Below are 20216 nucleotides of genomic sequence, written 5' to 3'. Positions count from 1 at the left end.
TTAACTTCACAAAGCTGTGACTGCCTGGCTCTCTACTTGCTCTCCTTAGCTATCCCTGCCAGGTGGCGTGACATGAGCCTCTTCAAAAAGAGTAATTGTGTTAAACCTATATTAATTTACTTTCTCCTTTTCAATAATACTTAAAATGCCCTCTGCATCCTGCCTGCAGGTCTCCACTGCTGCTCGGAAGATGGAGCACTTTTTATTTTTAGTAACAATATCTCTCATGCCGGGATGGAAGAATCTTAAACCAATTAAACACATTAGAAGATAACAGTGTGTGTGGGTTTGGTTCAAGATCTCCATTTTCTTTGCTCTGGGGTATGTCCTAATACCAGCCTTTCTATCCAAGATGACAGAAATAGTGTGATAAGCCGCTAACTAGGTAAGCAGTACAGCTGCTGCTTTGTCAGGTATTCCCTTGCCAAAAAATCACTTGTGATGGGTTTTGCCTTTTTGTTTTTTTTTAATTCCATTACAGTTAAGTTTTATAAATTATCTCGATTTTGACTTAGGAAATTTTTTTCAGATGCCTGTTTCTTTTTAAACATTTACTTTTTTAAAAGAATGAATCTCTTGAACGTGAAGTGTTTTTTCCAATAGAGAAGGACGGTGTGTGTGCACTTTTAAAAGTTCATGATTTGTTCTTCCCTTTTAATAATGCTTAGTTAGTGGGAAAAAACTTATGAACTGGCTAGAGTATTCTGATCCCTTATAATATGCCTGGATCCACAGATTTTAACTCTGTGTATACACTCTGAATAGCAGCTTGATTTCTTTTTTTAATTTGCAGAAGTTGGAAAAGCATGTCCTGAACCCGTATATGCATCTGTCTATGGCAGAAAGCCTTTGGCTACACTGACACTAAACCTTTATTCATTTGATATGGAATTTTCATGGGTTAGCAATGTCCAGATTGTTTAAATACGAGATATTTTCTAGGAACAGTGGCATGCATTGCTGACCTGCATGCTCTCATCAACAGGGATATAGTCTTGAGCTTTTTATTTATTCTTAATCTTTAATTTGACAGTGAGAACACAAAGCATGGGGCAGGCTGTCCTGCATGGATTTACTCTTACAGTGGAACATCAATACAGAATAAAGCACTTTATTATCTGATAGTACTTTATAGAAGTCTAACATCCCAAACATATCTAGCATTGTTCAGCATGGCAACTTAACTTGTATCATCTCTCTTGGACTGGACTGAGAGATAAATCCTTATAGGGAGAAGCGACAGAGGTCAGTAGTCTACAGAAGTGTTTTCTCTCACCAGAAATAGTAGGTTACTATCACTCTATAACTATTTTGGGTAAGGATAATAATTAAGCTGTGAGGCTACGCATACTCTTTGAAGGGCACTTCTAATGTAATGCTTTTGAAAATGGCAGATGTGGTTTCAGAGTACTCCAAAAATTGATAAGGGAAGAGGGATAGGAAGGTAAGGTAAGGCAAGGCAAGGCAAGGCATGGCAAGGAAAAAGGAAGATGGTCTATTAGTTAGAGTACTGGTATAGCACTTGGGAGGCTGGATCAGTTCCTGTGCAATGCTGGGTTTGCTGTTCTGGTTAGTGTTTCATCTCCAGTTCAGAGGTCCTTGTCTACTGCTCAGTTTGGCACTACACAGCCTATGGCTGGACCTGTGAGCTCATAATTCCCACTGATACTGATAGTGGACAAATAGCAAGTAAATACTTCTGAAGGGGATCATTTTTTAAAGGTAATACAGGTTTTTGATAATCAAGTGGCCAATTTACTGAATTACTGTACTGCTAATAGTCAGGAGTGTTTGCATTGCAAGGTGTTGTGAAGATAAATGAATTTGTCAGTGAGATGCTCAGATTGTCTCATTTGTTATTTTTCCCTCATACATGGCATTTGATAGATTGCACACTGCTTTCTATGCAAATAGCTTCACCCTGGCTAGTTTGTATGTTTGTCTGTGGGAAGATGTATCTAAAAATGGTGGATTTTTTTGGACATGTTGAATTACCGTTGGGGCGGTTCCATCCTGCGGGTTGCGTTGGCTGGGGACTTTGAGTTTTCCAACCAGCACCACATGAAGTGCCCAGCCCTGCTGCAGGTTCTTCTTGCCATGCTGCTGCTCATTTTCTCTCTCTGACTTGCCTGCCTACAGCCCCCGTCTCCCTTGGTTTGGTAGCTGGGGAGACATCTCCGCTTTCCAGCTTTCTGCCAGAATATGGAGGTGGCATATGGGGCCCTCCCAGGATGATGCTTTCCTTCTCCCACCTTCCCTCCTACCTTAATCCCAGAACAAGTGGTAGATATTATGTGTTACAGAACAAGTCTAGAAGGACATGAGCTGCCCTATACTCCCTCTTCCCATGCTCCAAGTTGTTGCTAAGTTTTGGAAGCTGTAAGGCCATGCTTGTGTGAACGGACCCTGTGCATGCATTCCCACCTTTCTTCTCCCCCTTGTCCTTTTAGTGGGACATGGAAAGTCTGGCCAACCTTCAGGAAGGGAAAGGCTCCTCACATCTGCGCTGAAGCAGCCATCTTCCCTTCCCTCCTCCACACACATAATTTTAAAACAAATGTTACCCTGTAATGCAAAATTTGCTAAAGCATCTGTTTCTTCCCTGGAGCTCTGGAGAAATTTGATCAATGTGACGAGTTTGTGTGAGTCTGCCTGGAAACTGTGTATGTTAGAGGAGGAGTTCAATATGCATATCTCTGACAGCCCCTATTTATACCTACGTCAAGGTCCATATTGTCCCTCTTATGTTACTCTACCTCCCCAGTCAGTCCCTTGAGCGGTTGGTCTCTCCCCTTCTCCCAGATAGTTTCCGGTATCTTGTCTAGGAAGTACTGAGTACAAAGGGTGCACTGCCATAAACCAAACAAAGGAGATACCTGGAAAGGTGTTGGTTTGCGTGGCTGTATCTCACAGATCCTGCTCTATTTAGGCTGCTTACATTTATGCCAGTGACGACTCAGAGCCACTCTGGTGAGCTGTGGAGCAGGAGGCTGCTGCGGGGCCTCGGGCTCACTGACAGCTATATCCCTGTTCCAAATGGCATCGGGCAGGTGTGCAGGCTCCTTGTTCTGATGTGTCAATGTCTGAGCTACGTTATGGGAGAGTTTTTTCAAAGGTGTGCTCAAGATTGTTATTAATTGTCCCTTTGAAAATGTGAGTATTTCATACTTGCCTATAACTTTAATGACTTATTCATTGATCTGGGCTTTTTGAAAGCTAGCACAGCCTCACTTGCTGAGAGTGAAAAGAGAGGATCTCTCTTTGCTTAGTGCTCAGCAGCTGAAGAATTCCCATGAGTGGCAGTTACCAGGTCAACAGCAACACAACAACCCTTGGTACTAATATTTTGTAAACTAGGAAAACAAGCTTGATCAGGTGTTTTTCTTTTTCTGATGTTATATAGGAAGCACTTACTTTTCTAGCGTTTTTCAAATGCTGGGGAACAGCAATTGTTTGTGTAGAATTATCTGTTATTGTTAGTAACGTACTTGCTTCTCTGCAGCACAGTGACATTGCCTTTATCCTTTAGAAGCAATGGAAAATGATAAATGAGGTTAACAAGCTTCAGTCTGAAGTGAAAACTAATTCTGTGACTGTACAACTCTTGTTGCATTCATTCTGGTCAAGGGTTGGTTTGTTCATTTATTTTCTGGGAAAAAGCGTCTCTTTTCCTTGGCCTCCTGAGAATCAGAAAACATGACTGAAACTCAGCTGGAGTAGCCTATTTCAGGGCTTAGCAAAGAATAGTAGGCACAGCGTTTAGGGATATAGATAGCTTGTTTTCCTTAATTGCTTCCCAATCAGAAATTGGATGAACCTTCGGGATGCAGAAACAGGGAAAATCCTCTGGCAAGGAACAGAAGATCTGTCTGTACCTGGAGTGGAGCATGAAGGTACTGTGTGGCCTTACTGTGCATTTTGGGGATGGGTGGTGCTGTTTGTCTGGGTCACCAGAGTTGCGAGCATACCCCTGCTTTGAAGGACAGATGTCCTGGCTGTGACTTCACACCTTCAGAGGCTTCCACCACAATAACCTGGGGACACGTGGAGAAGAGTGGGAGTGGATCAGTAACTGGCAAAGGGGACAAGTTAAACAATGCTAAGCAGGGAGTGCAGCTGGGTAAGGAATGAGTGGCCGACCTTTGCTAGGTCGAGCATTGGTTCCAAAATGAAAAGTATAAAAATATATTGACTTTTCTCAGTGTAACAACAGGGTTTAGTCAAGGTGGAGGTCAAATGGAGAATGAGTGGGGAAGAAGCATACGCAGTTATTACCTTGCCTGGTCCTAATATTCTCTTGCACTAAATTTGACCTCTGCTTTAAAATGGCATACATGGCACATTTGCTCTGCTCTTCTGACCCTCTACCATTGCTAGGAAGGCCTGTTGCCCTTCCACTTCTGACCTCGCTCAGTAGCAGAGGACTTCACTGTCCCTTACTTTTCCCCATTCGTGACAAAGCACTGTGATTGGTAACATCCCTTGCCAAGAGCTTTGCTTTGGCTCTGTGAAGAGTCTGACCTCACTGAATTAATTTTGAAGGCTTTTCTACTATGTGAGTAGCATAGCTGATCTCCAGTAAGTGGAGTGAACTTGATCATTTAATTATGCTGGTGACATTGATGTATTTTTGGTTAAACATCAAGGACTGAGTTCTGCCTGGCACTACTAGAACTTACCTCTCCCATAAATTGGAAAATCTGTTGTGTCTGAAGGAGGCAACCAGCGTATAAAGACCCTTCTCTGCCCAGAGAGCGTAAAGAAGATCTGTGGCAAAACACTGTGAGTCCAGTAGTCTTCCAGCAATATACCTGGTTTCAAAGCCAGCTTAAGGTGCAAGAGAAACGAGTTGCCTTCTCCTCATTTTGTCATTCATCTGCTTTATGACAAGAGATTATTATGACCAGTAGTAGGTTGTCTCAGCTTAAGAGGGACCTGATGCCAGGAATAGAGGTTCCAGGTCAGAGCTAGAAGAAAGCAAAGCTGTGACTCAGTGATTACTAAGAGCATTTTCCAAGCTTTGTCTCCTTCAGCCTTGCTAACCTGTACTCCCATTCTCATACCAGTGGTAACAGCAAACAGTTCTGCGGGTAGGCCTTGACAGCTATTTACTCATGCTTACCACACAAGATACCTACACGAAGGAAAAGCATTCCAGCACTTTCAAATACACCCGTAGGAAAGCAATTGAAATACAACTTTCAAAAGAAATGTGGTAATTCATCAGTTCAATACTAAATTTCTTAAATTGCAGGTTAGTGATGCTTTGCCTTCTTGATATAACTGTAACATTTGGCATGCCTACAGCAGCTAACAGGAGACCTAGAAGAAATGAGGAATTGGGCTTTAGAAAGCAGAAGAAAATCAGCCAAAAGTATTCCCAGTCTTCCCAGATTTTGTGCTGCAAAAGCTTCTCCTTGGACGCATGGCTAGTCTTTGAATCCTCTTCTCTCTGTCTCAGCAGACTGTTGCACTGCCTTGGTTCAATGCAAACTACAGAAAGGTGTGCTTTGGGGCAGAGAGGACAGCTGGAGGCTATGTCTCGTGAGGCTTTGTTGTGTTGCCCCATTTCCCTCCTGCCATCTTTCTCACTTTGGCAAATCATATCACCTCACTGTGTCTCAGATTTTCCTCACATATAAAACAGGAACCCTCACATATAAAACAGGAACCCTCACCTTCATCAGAGGAGCTTGGGGAATTAATTAAAGCATACTCTGGCATGAGATTAATGCCCATTGTACAAGGAATCGTTAAGACCTTATCTGGTGTGCAGTTCAGCTATCCATCTAGAAGATGGATGACTGCAAACTGGAACAGGTTCTGAGAAGAACTATTAGGAGAAGCCACTGAAAAGATTACAGATGGAAGGATGGTCTTTCTTAGGAGAAGAGAGGAAAAAAGCCGTTCTTGTATGGCTTAGCAAGAAAAGAAGGCTGAGATGGATAGATTATTCTCAATAAATAGGCTAAGAAAGGGGAGAGGTGTCCAACAAAGGAGGATAATCTGACTATGAATTAAAAGAAGGTGTGGGGAAATGTGGTTCTGGTACAGTCCTGCAACAGAAACAGTGAGGGCAAACAGTCAGAATAATTGTTTTAAAATGAAGGCCATGTGTATCTCAGAGTATTGTGTGTGTGTGTTCTGTGGCCATTCAGGGCAAATCACAGTCTAGACATAGCAAACAAAGAATCAAATATATAGCAGAGTGAATAAAATTTATTTCCTTTAAACAGGACTTCTATTTGATTTAAGTACAGGTTTCTTTAAAAAATTAACTCTTAAGTTTCAAATGATACTCTATTACTACCTAAACTTACTATTACCACTTAGATTAAATAAAAAGAATATTAATATGGTATTGGATTGCTGCTGAAGTCTTAACATTAAACCGCTGAAAGTAGTGAAAATGACTGCCTGAGCACCTGAAACTGGAATTAACCATCTAAACCAGCTTTTGACAGCAGGAGCTTTTCCATGTACCCAGTCAACTCAATTCGGTGACAGTGTATTCAAAACTGGGAGGTAATCTGGGAGACGCAAATCCGTAAAGTTTGGTTTCTTCCAATATACAAGCAAATCTTAGAGTAGGCTGCTGAGGTCTAGCACTTGTAGAATCCCCAGTGTTGTTGCCAGTCACCACAGCGAGCTTTCATTCAGGAAATACAAATAATCCTTTCATTATCTAAGAAAAGATGTAGTTTGAAATATAAAAGAAGTTTGGCTAAGATACCTTTCTTTCTTACACATCCCAAATATTTAAGGTAGTTTTATTAAACTGTATGAAAACATAATGATACAGGTATTTTAATTGAATTTCAGTTTCTAACTAAACACAGTTGGATCCAAAATTACTTGCTTAGCAAATAAGAAATGTGTCATTCATTATTTTCTAATCTAATCAGAATTAAGTATCTGACTAAATGTATGTTAGCTATATAAGTGCTTAAATAAATGTGCAGGTATAGTATATCCTCAGGTTAACCAAAAGCAGTACTAAATTTAAGATAGAGTCTATGCTTACCTGTATTTCAGCATGTTTTAAAATGTTCCTAATTGATGAGAATCAAACTTCTTTCTCTTCTATCTTTTTAATGGAAAAAAAAGAGGTATAAAAACAAAATGAGTTTAAAATAAATAATTTCAATTAAAATTTTCTGCTTGATGATATACATATCAATTAAAATCTCTTAGATCAGGGGTTTAAAGACTACACAGTCCTACTTTTATTAAAAGTAACCTTTTATTTTGTAGTTTTATGATATTAAAGCAAACATTCTCAGCAGTCTGTCTTGGGGATGAAAGAAACTTAATTACTAAATTGCAGAAGTCATTTTACACTTAACTGCAAAGGGATGTTTATTCACAACAAGCTGTAGTCTGTACTTGTGAGGGCAGTAAAGGATGGTGCCATGCAGATTTCTATGCTGAAAAAAAAAAGACTAAAAATAATTAGAGAGCTTTTACATTTAAAACTCCTCCCTTACACTTTTAACTTTCTTTTTTACCTTTTTTTTTTTTAAACAAACCATGGGCTGTGTACTTCTCCATGGGATAGGATGGTAGCTTACATTCCCTAACCCTCCAGCTCTCTAGATTGGTTTCATATCAAGGTCCTACTCCATTAAACTGTTCTACATTAGATGGATTTGCCTGGGGTCTGGTAGACTCTTCCTTTTATTAAACAGCAGCCTTCTGTCTGCTCATGGATGTTTTGATACGTTTTCCATTTAGGAACAGTTTGGCTCATAAAGCACATGCCAGCTGTATTCCCTCTTTATTTCTAATAAATTTACATGAAACATTTTCTAATAGGCAGGAAGGGTTATGTACAATCATACCACTGAAGTATGACGGGCTTGGGAGATTTTTAGTATATTGACTCCCCCCCGTATTCTCCTGATTAGGACCTTTCAGCATATTTAATCAATGCACCCAAATTGTCCCTTCTCTTACTCCTCCACCTCTAAAAAAAACCTTATGAAATATCTAAGTACAGTTTGCCGCTGTTGGTGTCTCACCCATTGCAAGAGCCCAGATACCCTGGATTGCCAAATAACTCTCTCTTAAACTCTCTAGTTTGGTACTGACTTTACTGCCTCTGTGGGTCTCATTGTTTGGGGAACAGACATTTTGTATACTTTTACAGGACGACTTCAGAGCTACGTGAGATGGCTGAAACAGTGCTGCTGGGCTGAGAAATAGCCGTTTGTGGTTTGCTGGGGATGCACAGTCTGAAAGGGAAGGAGAAGTGAGAAGGGCTAACACGTTTGGTGTACTAAACAGCCCTTTGGCTGCTTGTGATCTTCAGCACACTTCCTAAAGTAAAGATTTAAGTTGCATCTCATATTTTTACCTGAAGAATTGTGTCTTTTAGTAATAAAGAGCTAAGAACCAGGAGTCTGAGAGATCAGGGTTGTATCCCTGGTTCTGTCACAAGTTTCATTCCTGGCTCTGGGCAAGGTACTTAACCCATTTGCATTTTGGATTTCACTCCTGCAAATGTGAAAACAAAGTCTGTTGTGTTTTCATTTCTCCTGCTACTATGATCTTGTACTAGCACTAATCATTATTTCAAAGTATATTATTATAGCACCTGAAGCAGCTGGGTTTGTTTTATTGTGTCCAAATAATGCTTCTTTATCTGTTTCACAGCTCGAGTTCCTAAAAAAATCCTGAAATGCAAAGCAGTGTCTCGGGAGTTAAACTTTTCCTCAGCAGAACAAATGGAAAAATTCCGACTGGAACAGAAAGTTTATTTCAAAGGGCAGTGTCTAGAAGGTATGCATCTGCTCTGTGTGCAGTCCTGCTGCAGCACAAGGAGTGAGTGACCCCCAGCATGACGGGGATTAGGGAAACTAAAATGGGTTGAACGTGGTGATTTTAATTTTTCAGAGTAGTACTGAAGCACTCATCTTGTCAGGACTAATGGGCCACAATATTAGGGATAGCATTTCATAAGTGTATTAACACTTCGTTATGTAAGCAAAAAATCTAGGTAATCATGCTTCAGGGCATAAATCCACCGCAGGCTGCCTGAGGCAAGAAAATAGGTTATTTTAGAGTCACCCATTATGGGGATTCATGCATCTTCCTCAGACGCACCTAGTGCTGGCCACCAACCAGACTGGAGGCCGGACTAAAGGAGCCTCTGGTTTACTTTGGTTACAGCAGTGCCACAAAGTAGTGTCCGTGTGACGCCATAGCTGCACATCTGATCTCCCTCACTGCAGTATTACTCTTAATCTGGGGCAGAGGAGGGGGAGATAAAACATTGAGCTCCTTGTCTTTTGGGCAATCAGTTGTACACTTAGACTCAACTGGATCCAGGGGATGTCTGCAAGAGGGGGAGTGTGGTTTCCCTGTTCCCAATTAGGTGTGATGAATGCTAAGGAAGTGGCGTGGCTCTATGATTACCATCAGCTATTTTAGAAAGGGAGTATCTGCTTTAAGAGGAGGGCAGGGTTCAGTGCAGTTTAAACTGTACAAAGTAATTTAAATGTAAAATGTTGGCAGCACAGCAGGACAGTTTAGGGAGTTCCCCAGCCTGTCAGGTGAAAAGCAAAAGGACCATTTGTGGATTTTATCTTCTTTCAAATGCCTCTGGATCTTCTTTTTACTTTGCAGAATGGTTCTTTGAATTCGGTTTTGTGATTCCTAACTCCACAAACACTTGGCAGTCCTTGATAGAGGCAGCACCTGAATCACAGATGATGCCAGCTAACGTTTTAACGTGAGTGCCTTGGGCTTACAGAATCTGAGAGCAGGCAAAGAAAAAGCAGTGTGTGGCATTTCCTTGGGGGCCACAGTGGGAATGAAGAGAAGGAGCTGCTACCAGCTCTGAATCACCCTCACTACTGTTAGCTGTTGAGACATAAAAGGGGCTAAGCCAACCTCATTACCTTCTTTCCCATAGGTCCAATTTGCATTAATATAGCAATAGAAGTTTGGAGAAAGTGGAACAGATCCTTTATTAGAGTTGCTTAATTTTTTTGAAAGGTGAACCGTGAAAGGATTTTAAAATGCTTTGCAGCTTAATACCCCTTACATCCAGGGAAAAAAAAAAAGAGATGTTTGGGCCATTTTCAAATCCAGCTATTGATCACTGACTCTTGTCCAAGGTGGTTGTTCTTCATGCAATGTATCACCCATAGGAGCTGCTCTAGCATTTGTTTCATCACTGTACCATTTTGCCAAGCTTTGTGTCCTTTACATTGGATTATAAACTATGCATTTAGTCATATGGAGTTGTATCTGGGGACAAAATACCCTTAACAGGTAGGAAACAGTCATTTTACAGTCACCTGTAATGGGATTCACACACCTTCCTCAGAAACGTCTAGTCCTGGCCGCTGTTTGCACATTGACTTCTGAGTAGGTCAGCGATCGCCAGGACCTGTGTCAGAATAATGCGTGCTGGGCGTTGCTCTGAGTGTGGGCAGCAAGGCACAGGCTTTAGTGGGATGACAGAAAAGGCTCCTTGAGGGAGGCCCCTGGGAAGCTACGATCACTCACAAAAAGCCACCCTCCCTGCAGTGCTGGATGGGTGCTGGCAAGGACATGAGGAGCACGTTGCCAGCAGAGACAGAAGGGTATGGGAATCCTCTTGCCAACAAGAGGCAGACAGGGAGCAGCCAGTCTCACCGCAAGGTCACTGTGTCCTCTGGAAGACCTTCCTCTCCAACGTTTTCCCTCTCGTTCCCTGTCTGGAGGAAAGCCAGTCGTGTAGAGAAGGCACCGGGATGGGAACTACCATCACTGATTTCTATTCACAGCACGTTTCAAAGAGAGAGCGGACTCAGAAGAGAGCATCGGTGTTCAAATAGTGCTCCCTGGCACAATCTGCTCAGAACCTCATAGGTGCTACACACATCCTCGGCTCCCAGAGCTTCCATACTGACTTTTAGTTAGTACAGGAAGAGCCAGATTTGGGAATCAGAGTAAAGAAACAAAGATATCTGACAAGTTGGTTTTGACCGTCTTGGGAAATCAAGGCATTTTCAGGCTGGGAGTGGTGAGAGTCCAGTTCTCAAGTGACCTTGAGGATTTTCCAGTATCCCAGTCTTTCCCTGGAGTCTGTCCGCTGGTAGTGGGCAGCCCAGATCTCTCTCCTATTCATGGAGGTGTCCTAAAGTCATTCTTGAGGCTTTTCAGTAGAATCACCAGCTCAAAGAAATCCAAAAGTTTTTTGTGGCCCAGAGAAATCAGCTTTTTTCAGCTGCCAAGACTTGGAGAACCCCTCACATTGTGATATTCCCAAAGACCTCATGTTTGTCTCGGTGTTTCCATAGCAGGGGAGAATGGAGATGTGGTATTTGGTGCTAACAAGGCACTTTGCGCAAAGGATTCCCAGGATGACTGAATATCAGACTGAGAACATTCCCTGACATTTGAGTTCAAGCATTGGTCACGCCACAGCAAAAACCTTACACTCTTGCCAGGTTCAGCTTTGCCAGTGTTACAGATACCAAGAGCCACAGTGGAGATGGAACTGCTCCTTCAATTTTCAAGAGCCAGGTTATTTAGACATGGTCAGATCACACTGCTCAGGTGTCCAAGTGTTGTAATGGCCCCAAAGTTCTTTCTTTTGTCTACCAAAATCTCAAAGTCAGCAATTTAAATCATCAGAGCTTTTGTCACACCCAAATCTACATTTCCATTGCAGTTTGTATAAAATATGCTTGTGCGTTTGCATTTAAGCACTTCTTGAGGAGAATGACATGTTAAGTTGGTTGAAGTAGCTTGCTCAGCACTAGAGGACAGAGATGGGGAATAAAAAAAGAATTCCCATCGGTTTTCACAATTCACTGCAAGAGAGAAGGGCCTGAAGGTGCTGGGACTGCTAGTTTATTTTTAGCAATAGAAGTGAGCAGAAGTTTGCCATTTGTGAGCACTTTTTGCAGCCTGCGTGGTACTGTGCCCCGAAAAGGGGTGACAAGGGAGGGACGGGGGGGAACTGCTCCATGTAGGAATGCAATGGAGAGATCCTTCAGCCCTGATGGCCCCTGGATCAGGACACAGTGCTCATCGCATGCAGCTCCAAACCAAAGCTCGTGTTGCGGGGGGTAAGATGTCAGCCCAGGCTTGTGAGAGCATTGAGAGCAGCAGTCGTTTTCTACTCTTCATGCACTCTTCTAATATCTCTTCTTTCTCCTCTTTTCCATCCACAGTGGTAATGTTATTATAGAAACCAAATTCTATGATGACGACCTTCTCGTAAGCACTTCCAGAGTGAGACTTTTCTACGTTTGAGATGGGGCTTTTTGGAGCTGTTTTAGTTTTCCTCCATACAGTTCTTGCTGCAGAACCCCCTGACTATCCAGTGGAAGACACTCCTGTAGGCGGTGGCCCTGGGGACCAGCTCAACGTGGGTTGTGACCTTTGCCCATCAGTTATTTTGCTTTCTCCTCTGACAAGACCAGACCGAACCCTCAGAGACAGGACCATCTGCTCAGCAATGCACTGGGGAATAGAGGCTGTCTCTGAACACGGGCAAACGATGGTCATGCAGAACCAATGCTGTAAATTATGTTAGTCTCATCCTTTGTACTTCTCTGGATCCTGGTATAATCTCCCATTTCCACTCACACCAAACTCTCAATGCGTTTCATTTTTGGGGGATTAAGTTAACCTTTTCATTTTTCTCATGTTGTAGGTTTTTATCCTTTCACTGGATTTCTGTGTAACTGGTCCACACATCCTCTTACCCTGAACTTGTAAAATAGACTGTGATATCACCTAATGTAATTAAAACAAATTTCTCAATTAAAACATTCCTACCGTCCAAAGAAGGGAAGAAACGTTAGTTCTGTGCGTTTTCCTTTCTGTTTTAAAAATGCCTCACAGCAGGCACAAACTCCTATCACTCAAGCCAGCAGCAGAACAGGGCTTTCCACAGCCCTGCTTCTTCCACAGCCCCCCTACCCTTGCTAAATTTCTCTTCCTCCAGCTGACCATGTAGGAAAGGTTTCCTGACTGCTCTGACCAGGGTTTCTCCTTGGCCTCATTTCTGTCCATTAATCCCTCGGGGCAGGTTGTCCTGTTTGCCCAGTCACTGATTTCTTGAGCAGCACTGCATGCCCTTCTGCTTTTCTGCTCAAACTCCTCTGGAAAACCTGTGTTCCCCTGAGCCCACCAGCATCAGTCCTGTGCTGGGCTGAGCTCCCTGAAGCACAGCTGGGGCTGCAGTTGCTGATACCAACAATACCCATGTGTGCACAGCTTTAATGACACATGGCGGCAATTTTGCTACGACAGGCTTCTTGAGCCCTACCGCTACTCTTTCCCCGTGCTCTAGCACGTGTAAATCTTGGGAAGGGGGCATCTCCAGCTTCTGCTCTTAAACATCACAGACAGCTTTATGATTGCTGGACACCTTGGTCAGCCTGTCCCATGGCTGGGCTTGAGATTCTCAGGAGAGTCACAGGGAAATGAAACGCATCTTTTCAGATCCCGAATTCAGCCACTGGGTGTATGTGGGAGGGATACGGCATAATTTTTAAGTGAATTGCAGTTGGACCATTAATCCCCGTAAGAAGAGCGTTCTCCATTGTAGCAGCTTTCTCATGAGACCTCAACTAATGGATTTCAGTCTGCTGGACTCGCAGGGCAGAGTCTTCTCAGCAGCGTGACCTGTCCTAGCCCAGATATCAACTGAAACTGCCTTCTGCACCCAGCATGAACGACACCCAGTGATGGTGATCTCTGTCAACGAGGAGAGACAAAAGGTGTCCAAAAAGGAAAAATACAGAAGGTCGAGGGTGTTGAGAGCAGGTACCTCTATGTTCCAGGACAGATGCTCTGTCAGACACACACAGCGTGGGCCTGGCAGAGCCAGGGAGGAGGCGTCTCCTCTTGCCACGCTGAGCTACAACCGAGTGCGGGGAGCCCCTGCCCCCGTAGCAGCGGGGTGTTCCAGCGGGACTGAATCTGACCTGGATGCCTTTTTCCCTTTTTCTTTAATGGCATACAAGCTTTGAATTCTCGCACCCGCTTACCCTGATCGGCGAGGAAGGCGCCTGCGGGGATGCCCTCCCTGCAGAGCCGCGCACGCTGGAGGTCTCCGCGGGGGTTAGGCGGTCACCGACACGTGTGGCTGCGGCTCCCGCGGGGTGAGCTGCCCTGGGAGAGGGCCCTGGAGGGACGCGAGTCCTGAGACAGCTCGAGGGGACCCTCCGGAGCCCCTTCCCTCCCCGCCCACGCCCGGCTGCTCCAGTTCGCCCAGTTCACCCAGTTGAAGTTGTCCGGCCTCGCGGCGGCTGCTCTGCGGCGGGTCACTGCCGCCCTCAAGTGGCTCCGTGGGAAACAGCTGGCAGCTCACCCGCTCCTGTCCCTGGACCAGCCTCTCCCAGTACCCCCCCAGCACCTCCCAGTGCGGGGCTCAGCCTCCCTTAAAGAACCGATGGAGCAAACGCCGGGGCCGGGGGAGAGCAGGGGGCCGGACTCAGCCGGCAGAAAGGCCCCGGTAGGGCAGGGGGGAACAGTGCGGTCTGACCAGACGCCACCCAAAATCCGGGTGAAGGGCCCCCAGGTGGTCGGAGCAGGAGCCCGTGCTTGGCCCAGGCAAGAGGAGCTGCGGGTCCCCTCCCCGTGGGGCTGATGGGGATTTGGGAGCCTTGGGAGAAGGGACAGGAGACACTGCCAACGCACTGCCCTCAGCGCATCCCGTCCCCAGGGCCTGAGCCTGGCGCGGGCGGGGAGGGAAGGGGTTCCCCGTTGGCACTGGGACAGCAAAGGCCCCAGCAAAGGGAAAAGTGGGGCTGGAAAGGGCAAGAGTGGAGCAGGAGGTCCGGGGGGTGTTGTCACCTCTGCCACCACCTGTCCACGTGCCCAGGGGTGATTCTGGCCGTGGTCCGAGGGCAGCCCCACAAAACCCTCTGCGCAAAGTTGGGTGGGGGGAGCACTGTGAGCAGGGAGCAACACAATCATTCCTCCTTTTATTTACCAAAAATGTTCCCACCTGGAAACTCACAGTCCTGGCAGGCATCTCCAGGGCAGGGAAACCTCCCCCAGCCCTGTCCACGCGCCGGGCTCTGCATGAGGGGAGGGCTCCATGGTGGTGAGATGGGCACTTTTGGGGGGGTGGGACCCAGCTGGGTCAGGCGAGGAGCCTCTCGCCACACAGGGCACTTCCCAGAGCCCAGCCGCTAGCAAAAACCCCGGCTCATCTGGAGCTGCTGCCAAGCGGTGCCCGGGAGAGGGAACCAGCCGGATTCAGCAGCAACAGCCGCCGCAGGTGAATCCCAGCCGACAGCCGCAGCTTTCCCCAGCTCATTGTTCACAGCCGGGGTGTTTTGGCCTCGGCAGCTCCTGTGGCGGGTGCGAGTGCTTTCCAGCCGCTGGCACGCAGAGGGCATTTGTTTCTGCAAGAGCATCGGGGCAGGGAACGTGCTCGGGAGGCTGCTCCCTGCCAGCCAGACAACTGCCGTGCGAGGCTCACCCGCCTCGTTGGGAGGGCTGCGAGCCACCCCGGCAGCCTGCGGAAACCTGGCGGCAAGGGCAGGGCAGCCCTGCAGAGCCTGGACACACGGCCAGAGGCCACAGAAGCACATCGGGAAGCGGAGGAAGGAGGGAGGGAGAAGCAGGCGAAAGCTGGGGCCACGCACAGCCTGGAGGGCTGGCATGGAGACATTTGAGGTGAAGTTTGTGAAAAGAAAACTTCATCCTCACTGCCCTTCAGCCACGTCTTTGGGAGCCCTCCAAGCCAGGGTGTTGCAGACCTGCTGGGTAAAAGCAGCAAGGCAGCACAGGAGGAGGGTGATGCACAACACGCTTTTGGCTTTAGGGGAGCTCCCTGCTTGGTTTTGGGGTCCATTCTGCCCACCCCCTCTCCAGCCATCCGTAGAGGCTCCCCAAGGCGCAGGCACGGCTTATGGCAATGAAAAACACCCACTGATGGGACTCGGGGCTGGCTGTGAAGTGGGAACGTAACCCCGGGCACATCAGGCTCTCGCCTCCATGCTGTGATGGGGGAGATGGGGGACAGGGGACTTCCCCCCACGCACAGCAATCACAGGGCTCTCTCACCTTCACTGTCCACCGCCAGCACCCCACCGGGGTGTCACCTACCCCAGCTGCCGCCCAGGCGCCTTCCCCAGCCGCCGCAGGGGCTCTCAGCTGCCTGACCGCTCAGCAGAGCCGACTGGGGCTCCCACTGGCGCGCTGCCCCAGATCTGCCCTGCCCAATAACGCTCAGGCGGGGAAGCAGAGCCATCCTAATACGGTTAATTAGCTGATTCACGAAGGTTACCGGCGAACAAAAGGCGCACAAACAGCCCAGGGCCACGTTACGTTCGGTGCATGCTTTGCTACTCTTACCTTCCTGCGGGTGCAGGCAGCGCGTGGCAGCGGTGGGCAGCCGCGGGGTCAGCGCCGTCTCGTCCCACGTTATGCAGCTCCATCCTCCCCCGGCGGCACTGGGAGGGGATTAGGGGGGCTGGGAAGGTTTGGGTCCCTCTGTCCCCTTTTGGGGGCAGAGATCCCACTCCTGGGTCGCTGGGACAGTGTGGGCAGAGCCCAAGCCGGGCGTCGAGCCGCTCAGACACAGGGACCTCGGGGCTGCCAGGTGACTTCGGTGCAGTCCCATCCGTCCTCAAAGACAGGAGGGCAGCTGGGGCAGAGGTAGGACCCAAAGGGCCCCTTTCCAGTCCAAGGTGCCCAACTCCTCCTGCCCTAGGGAGCCCCCGGCCACCAGCCCTCAGTGCCATGGGACCTGGGTGCGATCCCTGTTGGGGCGTGGCACCCGCCTCACCCCACTGCACACGTGACATCCGCATCCATGGTGGCTTTCCTCGCCGGCATCCCCCACCACAGGAGAGGAGTGGGGCCAGCCATCGCCACAGCCCCTCTTGCAGAGCATCCCGTTCGTATGGGATCCAGTTCTGTGCCAAAATCCTGCCTGCACCACATTCTCTGTGCCAAAATCCTGCCTGCTCTCCCAGTGCCCGGGGCTGGGCAGGGTGGGGAGCGTGGCAGGCACCCAGGAGGGACGATGAACTGAGAGTGGACAAGCTGGGGACACAGAGCAAGGGGAGGAGTGGCTGGCGGGATGGTGCTGCGGTGGATGGTGCTGCATCCAAAAAGCTGGGCTGGAAAGGGCTCGCATTGCCCCAAGTATGCAAAAGGGGAACAGCAACAAGTTGTGGGAAGGGACCACACTCATGCTGGCTATGGAAGACAGACACCAAGAAACTGCCCGGGATGCAGGAGGAAGCCACGGGAGTGATGTGAAGACCCTGACGGCGAGGGACTTAAGGAGCCAGGGTCATCTGGCTGATAGAGAAGCAAAAGTGGTCAGAGGAGACTGCAGAGGCCCGATTTCCATAGAGGAGGTGGCAAAACTGGCAGCTGAGGCCAGATACACGTGGCTCAGGAACTGGGAACGTCTGTGCCCTTTGATGCTTCCCGGGATTGTTGCAGGAAACTCCCTGGCATGGAGCAGGGGCATGGGGGGGATAGTTCCGGATAGTTCCAGTCCAGTGGACACACTGTGCTGCCCATTCATCCCCATCACCAACAGCCTGTCTGGGTTTCCTGGCAGGGTGGCCTTGGCAGCACGACCCACGGACACGGGATGGCCATGGCCTGTCCCCGCGGTGCTGCCGTAGCTCTCGGGTGGAGCGTTGGGGTGCCGGGCTTCCCCACCCCGCAGCACTAGATGGTGCTGCAATACAGCGATATTGCTCTGGACCGCACAGTGCCCGCACACCGCCGGCGGCCGAACGGGGAGGACGCTGGCTTGAGTCACCGCGTTGGCCAGGGACCTCGGGAGAGCCACCGAAGGCCAGCTCGGTAGGCTGGTGGGCCACCCAGAACGGGACGTGCCACCCGCTCTGACCCAAGAGAAGAGCAGCCCTTGTGCTGGGCTGGATACACCAAGCCCCATGCCAGCCCGGAGCCCCCGGGGATACTGGTGGGCACACGGTTAGGACCGGGGCTGCTCCCACGGCCGGGTGAGGTGACCCAGCACCTCCCACAGACACCTCTACCTCACTCCTGCCTTCATCCCTCTTTCAGCCCTACCCCTGCCAAGCTGGAGCATGCAGGAGAAGCCTTGACAGCCCAAGGCCATGGCTAACAGCCTGGTGGGGCTCCCCACAGCCAAACAGAGCCCCCAGCCCTCATTGGGGGAACCAGCCTGTTCTGGGGGGTGCTCCACAGCCACCCCATGGTGCAGCACAGGGGCAGGGAGCAGCAGCTCCAGTGCCTGCTTGGGGGCAGGTGCCCCCGCGCTTGCCCCTTCCTACAGCAGAGCCCACAGCCCCGCTCCTGGCCACTGCTCGCCCCCACCCTGGGACATCACCCTGGAGCTGCAGCCTTGCTCCCGCAGTCTGTCCTGGGGACGGGCCTTTGCGCTGGGGGGTGTCCCCAGGGAAGCAGCACATCCTCGCCTTGGGGGGGGATAAGCAGGGCTAAGGGGGATTTGCCCCAGGACAGGGAGCTTGCTCTGCCTGCAGCAAAGGAGAGGGGGCCAGAGAGGTGTCCACAGAGCCTGGGCACCCCCATGCCCAAAGCGAGCCGGAGGACCCACACCCGTGCCCGCCACCTGGCTGGCATGCAGGGACAGGCAGAGTCCCTCGCCTTCAGGCCTCCCTCCTGGGCAGGAAAGGACAAGTGCAAAATCCCTGTGGATTTACAGTCTGAGGTCTCCATCCCTGTGGATTCTCCAGGGGCTAATAGGGTTGAACTTCCACGTTCCCCAGCTGCCCCACTTACACTGCATTCTTAGGAAAGGGACACAAGAGCCTCTCCAGGTCCCCATCTGCTCCAAAGCACGGTGCTCGCTGCTTCCTCCTAGGTCTCTTCCTAGATCACACCGGTGTGGCACTACGGGGGGCCCTCCGAGCCCCACAACCCCCGGCCGTCCCCCACGGCTCCCTCTGGGGCTCCCCACTAGCACAGGGGCTCCCAGTGAGCCATGAACAGGAGCCATGGCCCTCCTTGGGGCATGCAAAGCTGGGGGTCCGCCAGAGCCTTTCCTCCTGCTCTCCCACCCTCAGAGAGGATCAGGTCAGCTGGACAAGAGGGAGCAGGGAACATGGAGGATTCCCAGTGTCTGTGCAGGAAGAGCCACAAACACCCCAGCCCTGCTTCCTCTCCAAGGCTGCCACCCTGGAGCAGGGAAGGAGAAGGGTGGTGGCCCCAAGGAGAGCTGACAGCAGGGATTAGCATCCAGCTGGGTTTCAGATCTCAAGGACCTCCACTGGGCTGGGGACTGCCAGGCCCCCACAACTGCCAAGTCAGGGGCCAGGACCAGAGCTGCCCTGGCTCACCAAGGGGGACAGGCCATGGGGCACATGGCAGCCAGGGACGAGACAGGAACCACATCTCCCACATCTGCTCTTCAGCATGGGCTGGGCTCTCCTGCCTGCGCCAGACAGCTCTCGGCGCAAGCACACAAACATCCCTGCGCCACTTAGGAGGCCCATCTTTGCTATGTGGGATGGGCCAAGACCAGCCAAGGGCCCCAAGCTTCCCCAAATCGCTCCCAAGGGGTCTGCTCCCCCGGGACACCTCACACCCTGAGCAGGATGGCAATTGCTCTGCCAGAGGAACAACTCTTCGTGTCTTATTTTCAACAGCAACGCCCCTTCTATGTTTGTGATCTTGAGGAGTCGTGCCTGGAAGGCAGTTTCACTCATCAGACTCTTAAGTAGATGCCAATTATTTGCCCAGACACAAACTGCACCAGTAGCCCCAGCTCGTGTCTAGTTTGGAGTCCAAGTCCTGCATTGCCCACGGGCAGGTTCTCCACCAAGCCCTCAAGGTGCTCCAAATTTCATGAAGATTGTCAAGATACAACAAGAAGAGTTTTGGATGAGGCTGACTGAAAGCTACAGCTGGTGCAGGACAGGCTTGAGCTGATGAAACAGTTCCTAACCTGCTACAGGCAGGAGGTCAGGACTGGAGATAGGTCCGCTGGTCCATACCCAGTCCAGTTGCCTGCAGGACATGGGCTCAGCCCCCCTGGTTACACTGGCTGTGACCTTTGGTAGCATGGCTCCACCAGTGCATTGCATTTCAGGCTGACCACATGGAAGCTGCTCTCAATTCACCTGGTTGTTCAGCCACACGCAGGACACCGTCGTGCCAGCTGAGGCCCAGCCACAGCAGAGTTCTTGGGAAGGGCTGCCCTTGGTCCAAGTGGCCACCTGTGCACATTGGCGCAGCCTAAGTCCTTCCAGGCTTGTATGAGGCACCCTGCAGCCCTCCCGACA

General features: G+C 49.2%; 1 protein-coding gene and 1 long non-coding RNA gene across 2 annotated transcripts in view; one reads left to right on the top strand and one right to left on the bottom strand.

Moving 5' to 3' along the window:
• Positions 1-12800, top strand: part of PDE6D (phosphodiesterase 6D) — a 39883-nt gene extending 27083 nt beyond the window's left edge. The window contains exons 2-5 of the mRNA XM_075157184.1: positions 3805-3893; positions 8656-8781; positions 9628-9733; positions 12171-12800. Coding sequence (XP_075013285.1) covers positions 3805-3893; positions 8656-8781; positions 9628-9733; positions 12171-12252 — 403 coding nt within the window. The 3' untranslated portion in view covers positions 12253-12800. The remainder of the gene's footprint in view (positions 1-3804; positions 3894-8655; positions 8782-9627; positions 9734-12170) is intronic.
• LOC142085368 (uncharacterized) lies at positions 6619-7377 on the bottom strand. The gene is made up of 3 exons (XR_012674636.1): positions 7347-7377; positions 7025-7083; positions 6619-6649 (listed from the first exon to the last, which is right to left on the bottom strand). It is a non-coding gene; the product is annotated as an uncharacterized LOC142085368 (long non-coding RNA).
• Positions 12801-20216: the final 7416 nt, after the last annotated feature.

Source organism: Calonectris borealis, chromosome 9 (assembly GCF_964195595.1).
Source record: "Calonectris borealis chromosome 9, bCalBor7.hap1.2, whole genome shotgun sequence".
In the NCBI taxonomy this organism is placed as follows: Eukaryota; Metazoa; Chordata; class Aves; order Procellariiformes; family Procellariidae; genus Calonectris; species Calonectris borealis.
Note: the sequence above shows the minus strand (reverse complement) of the source record. Positions and strands in the feature narration are given on the sequence as shown.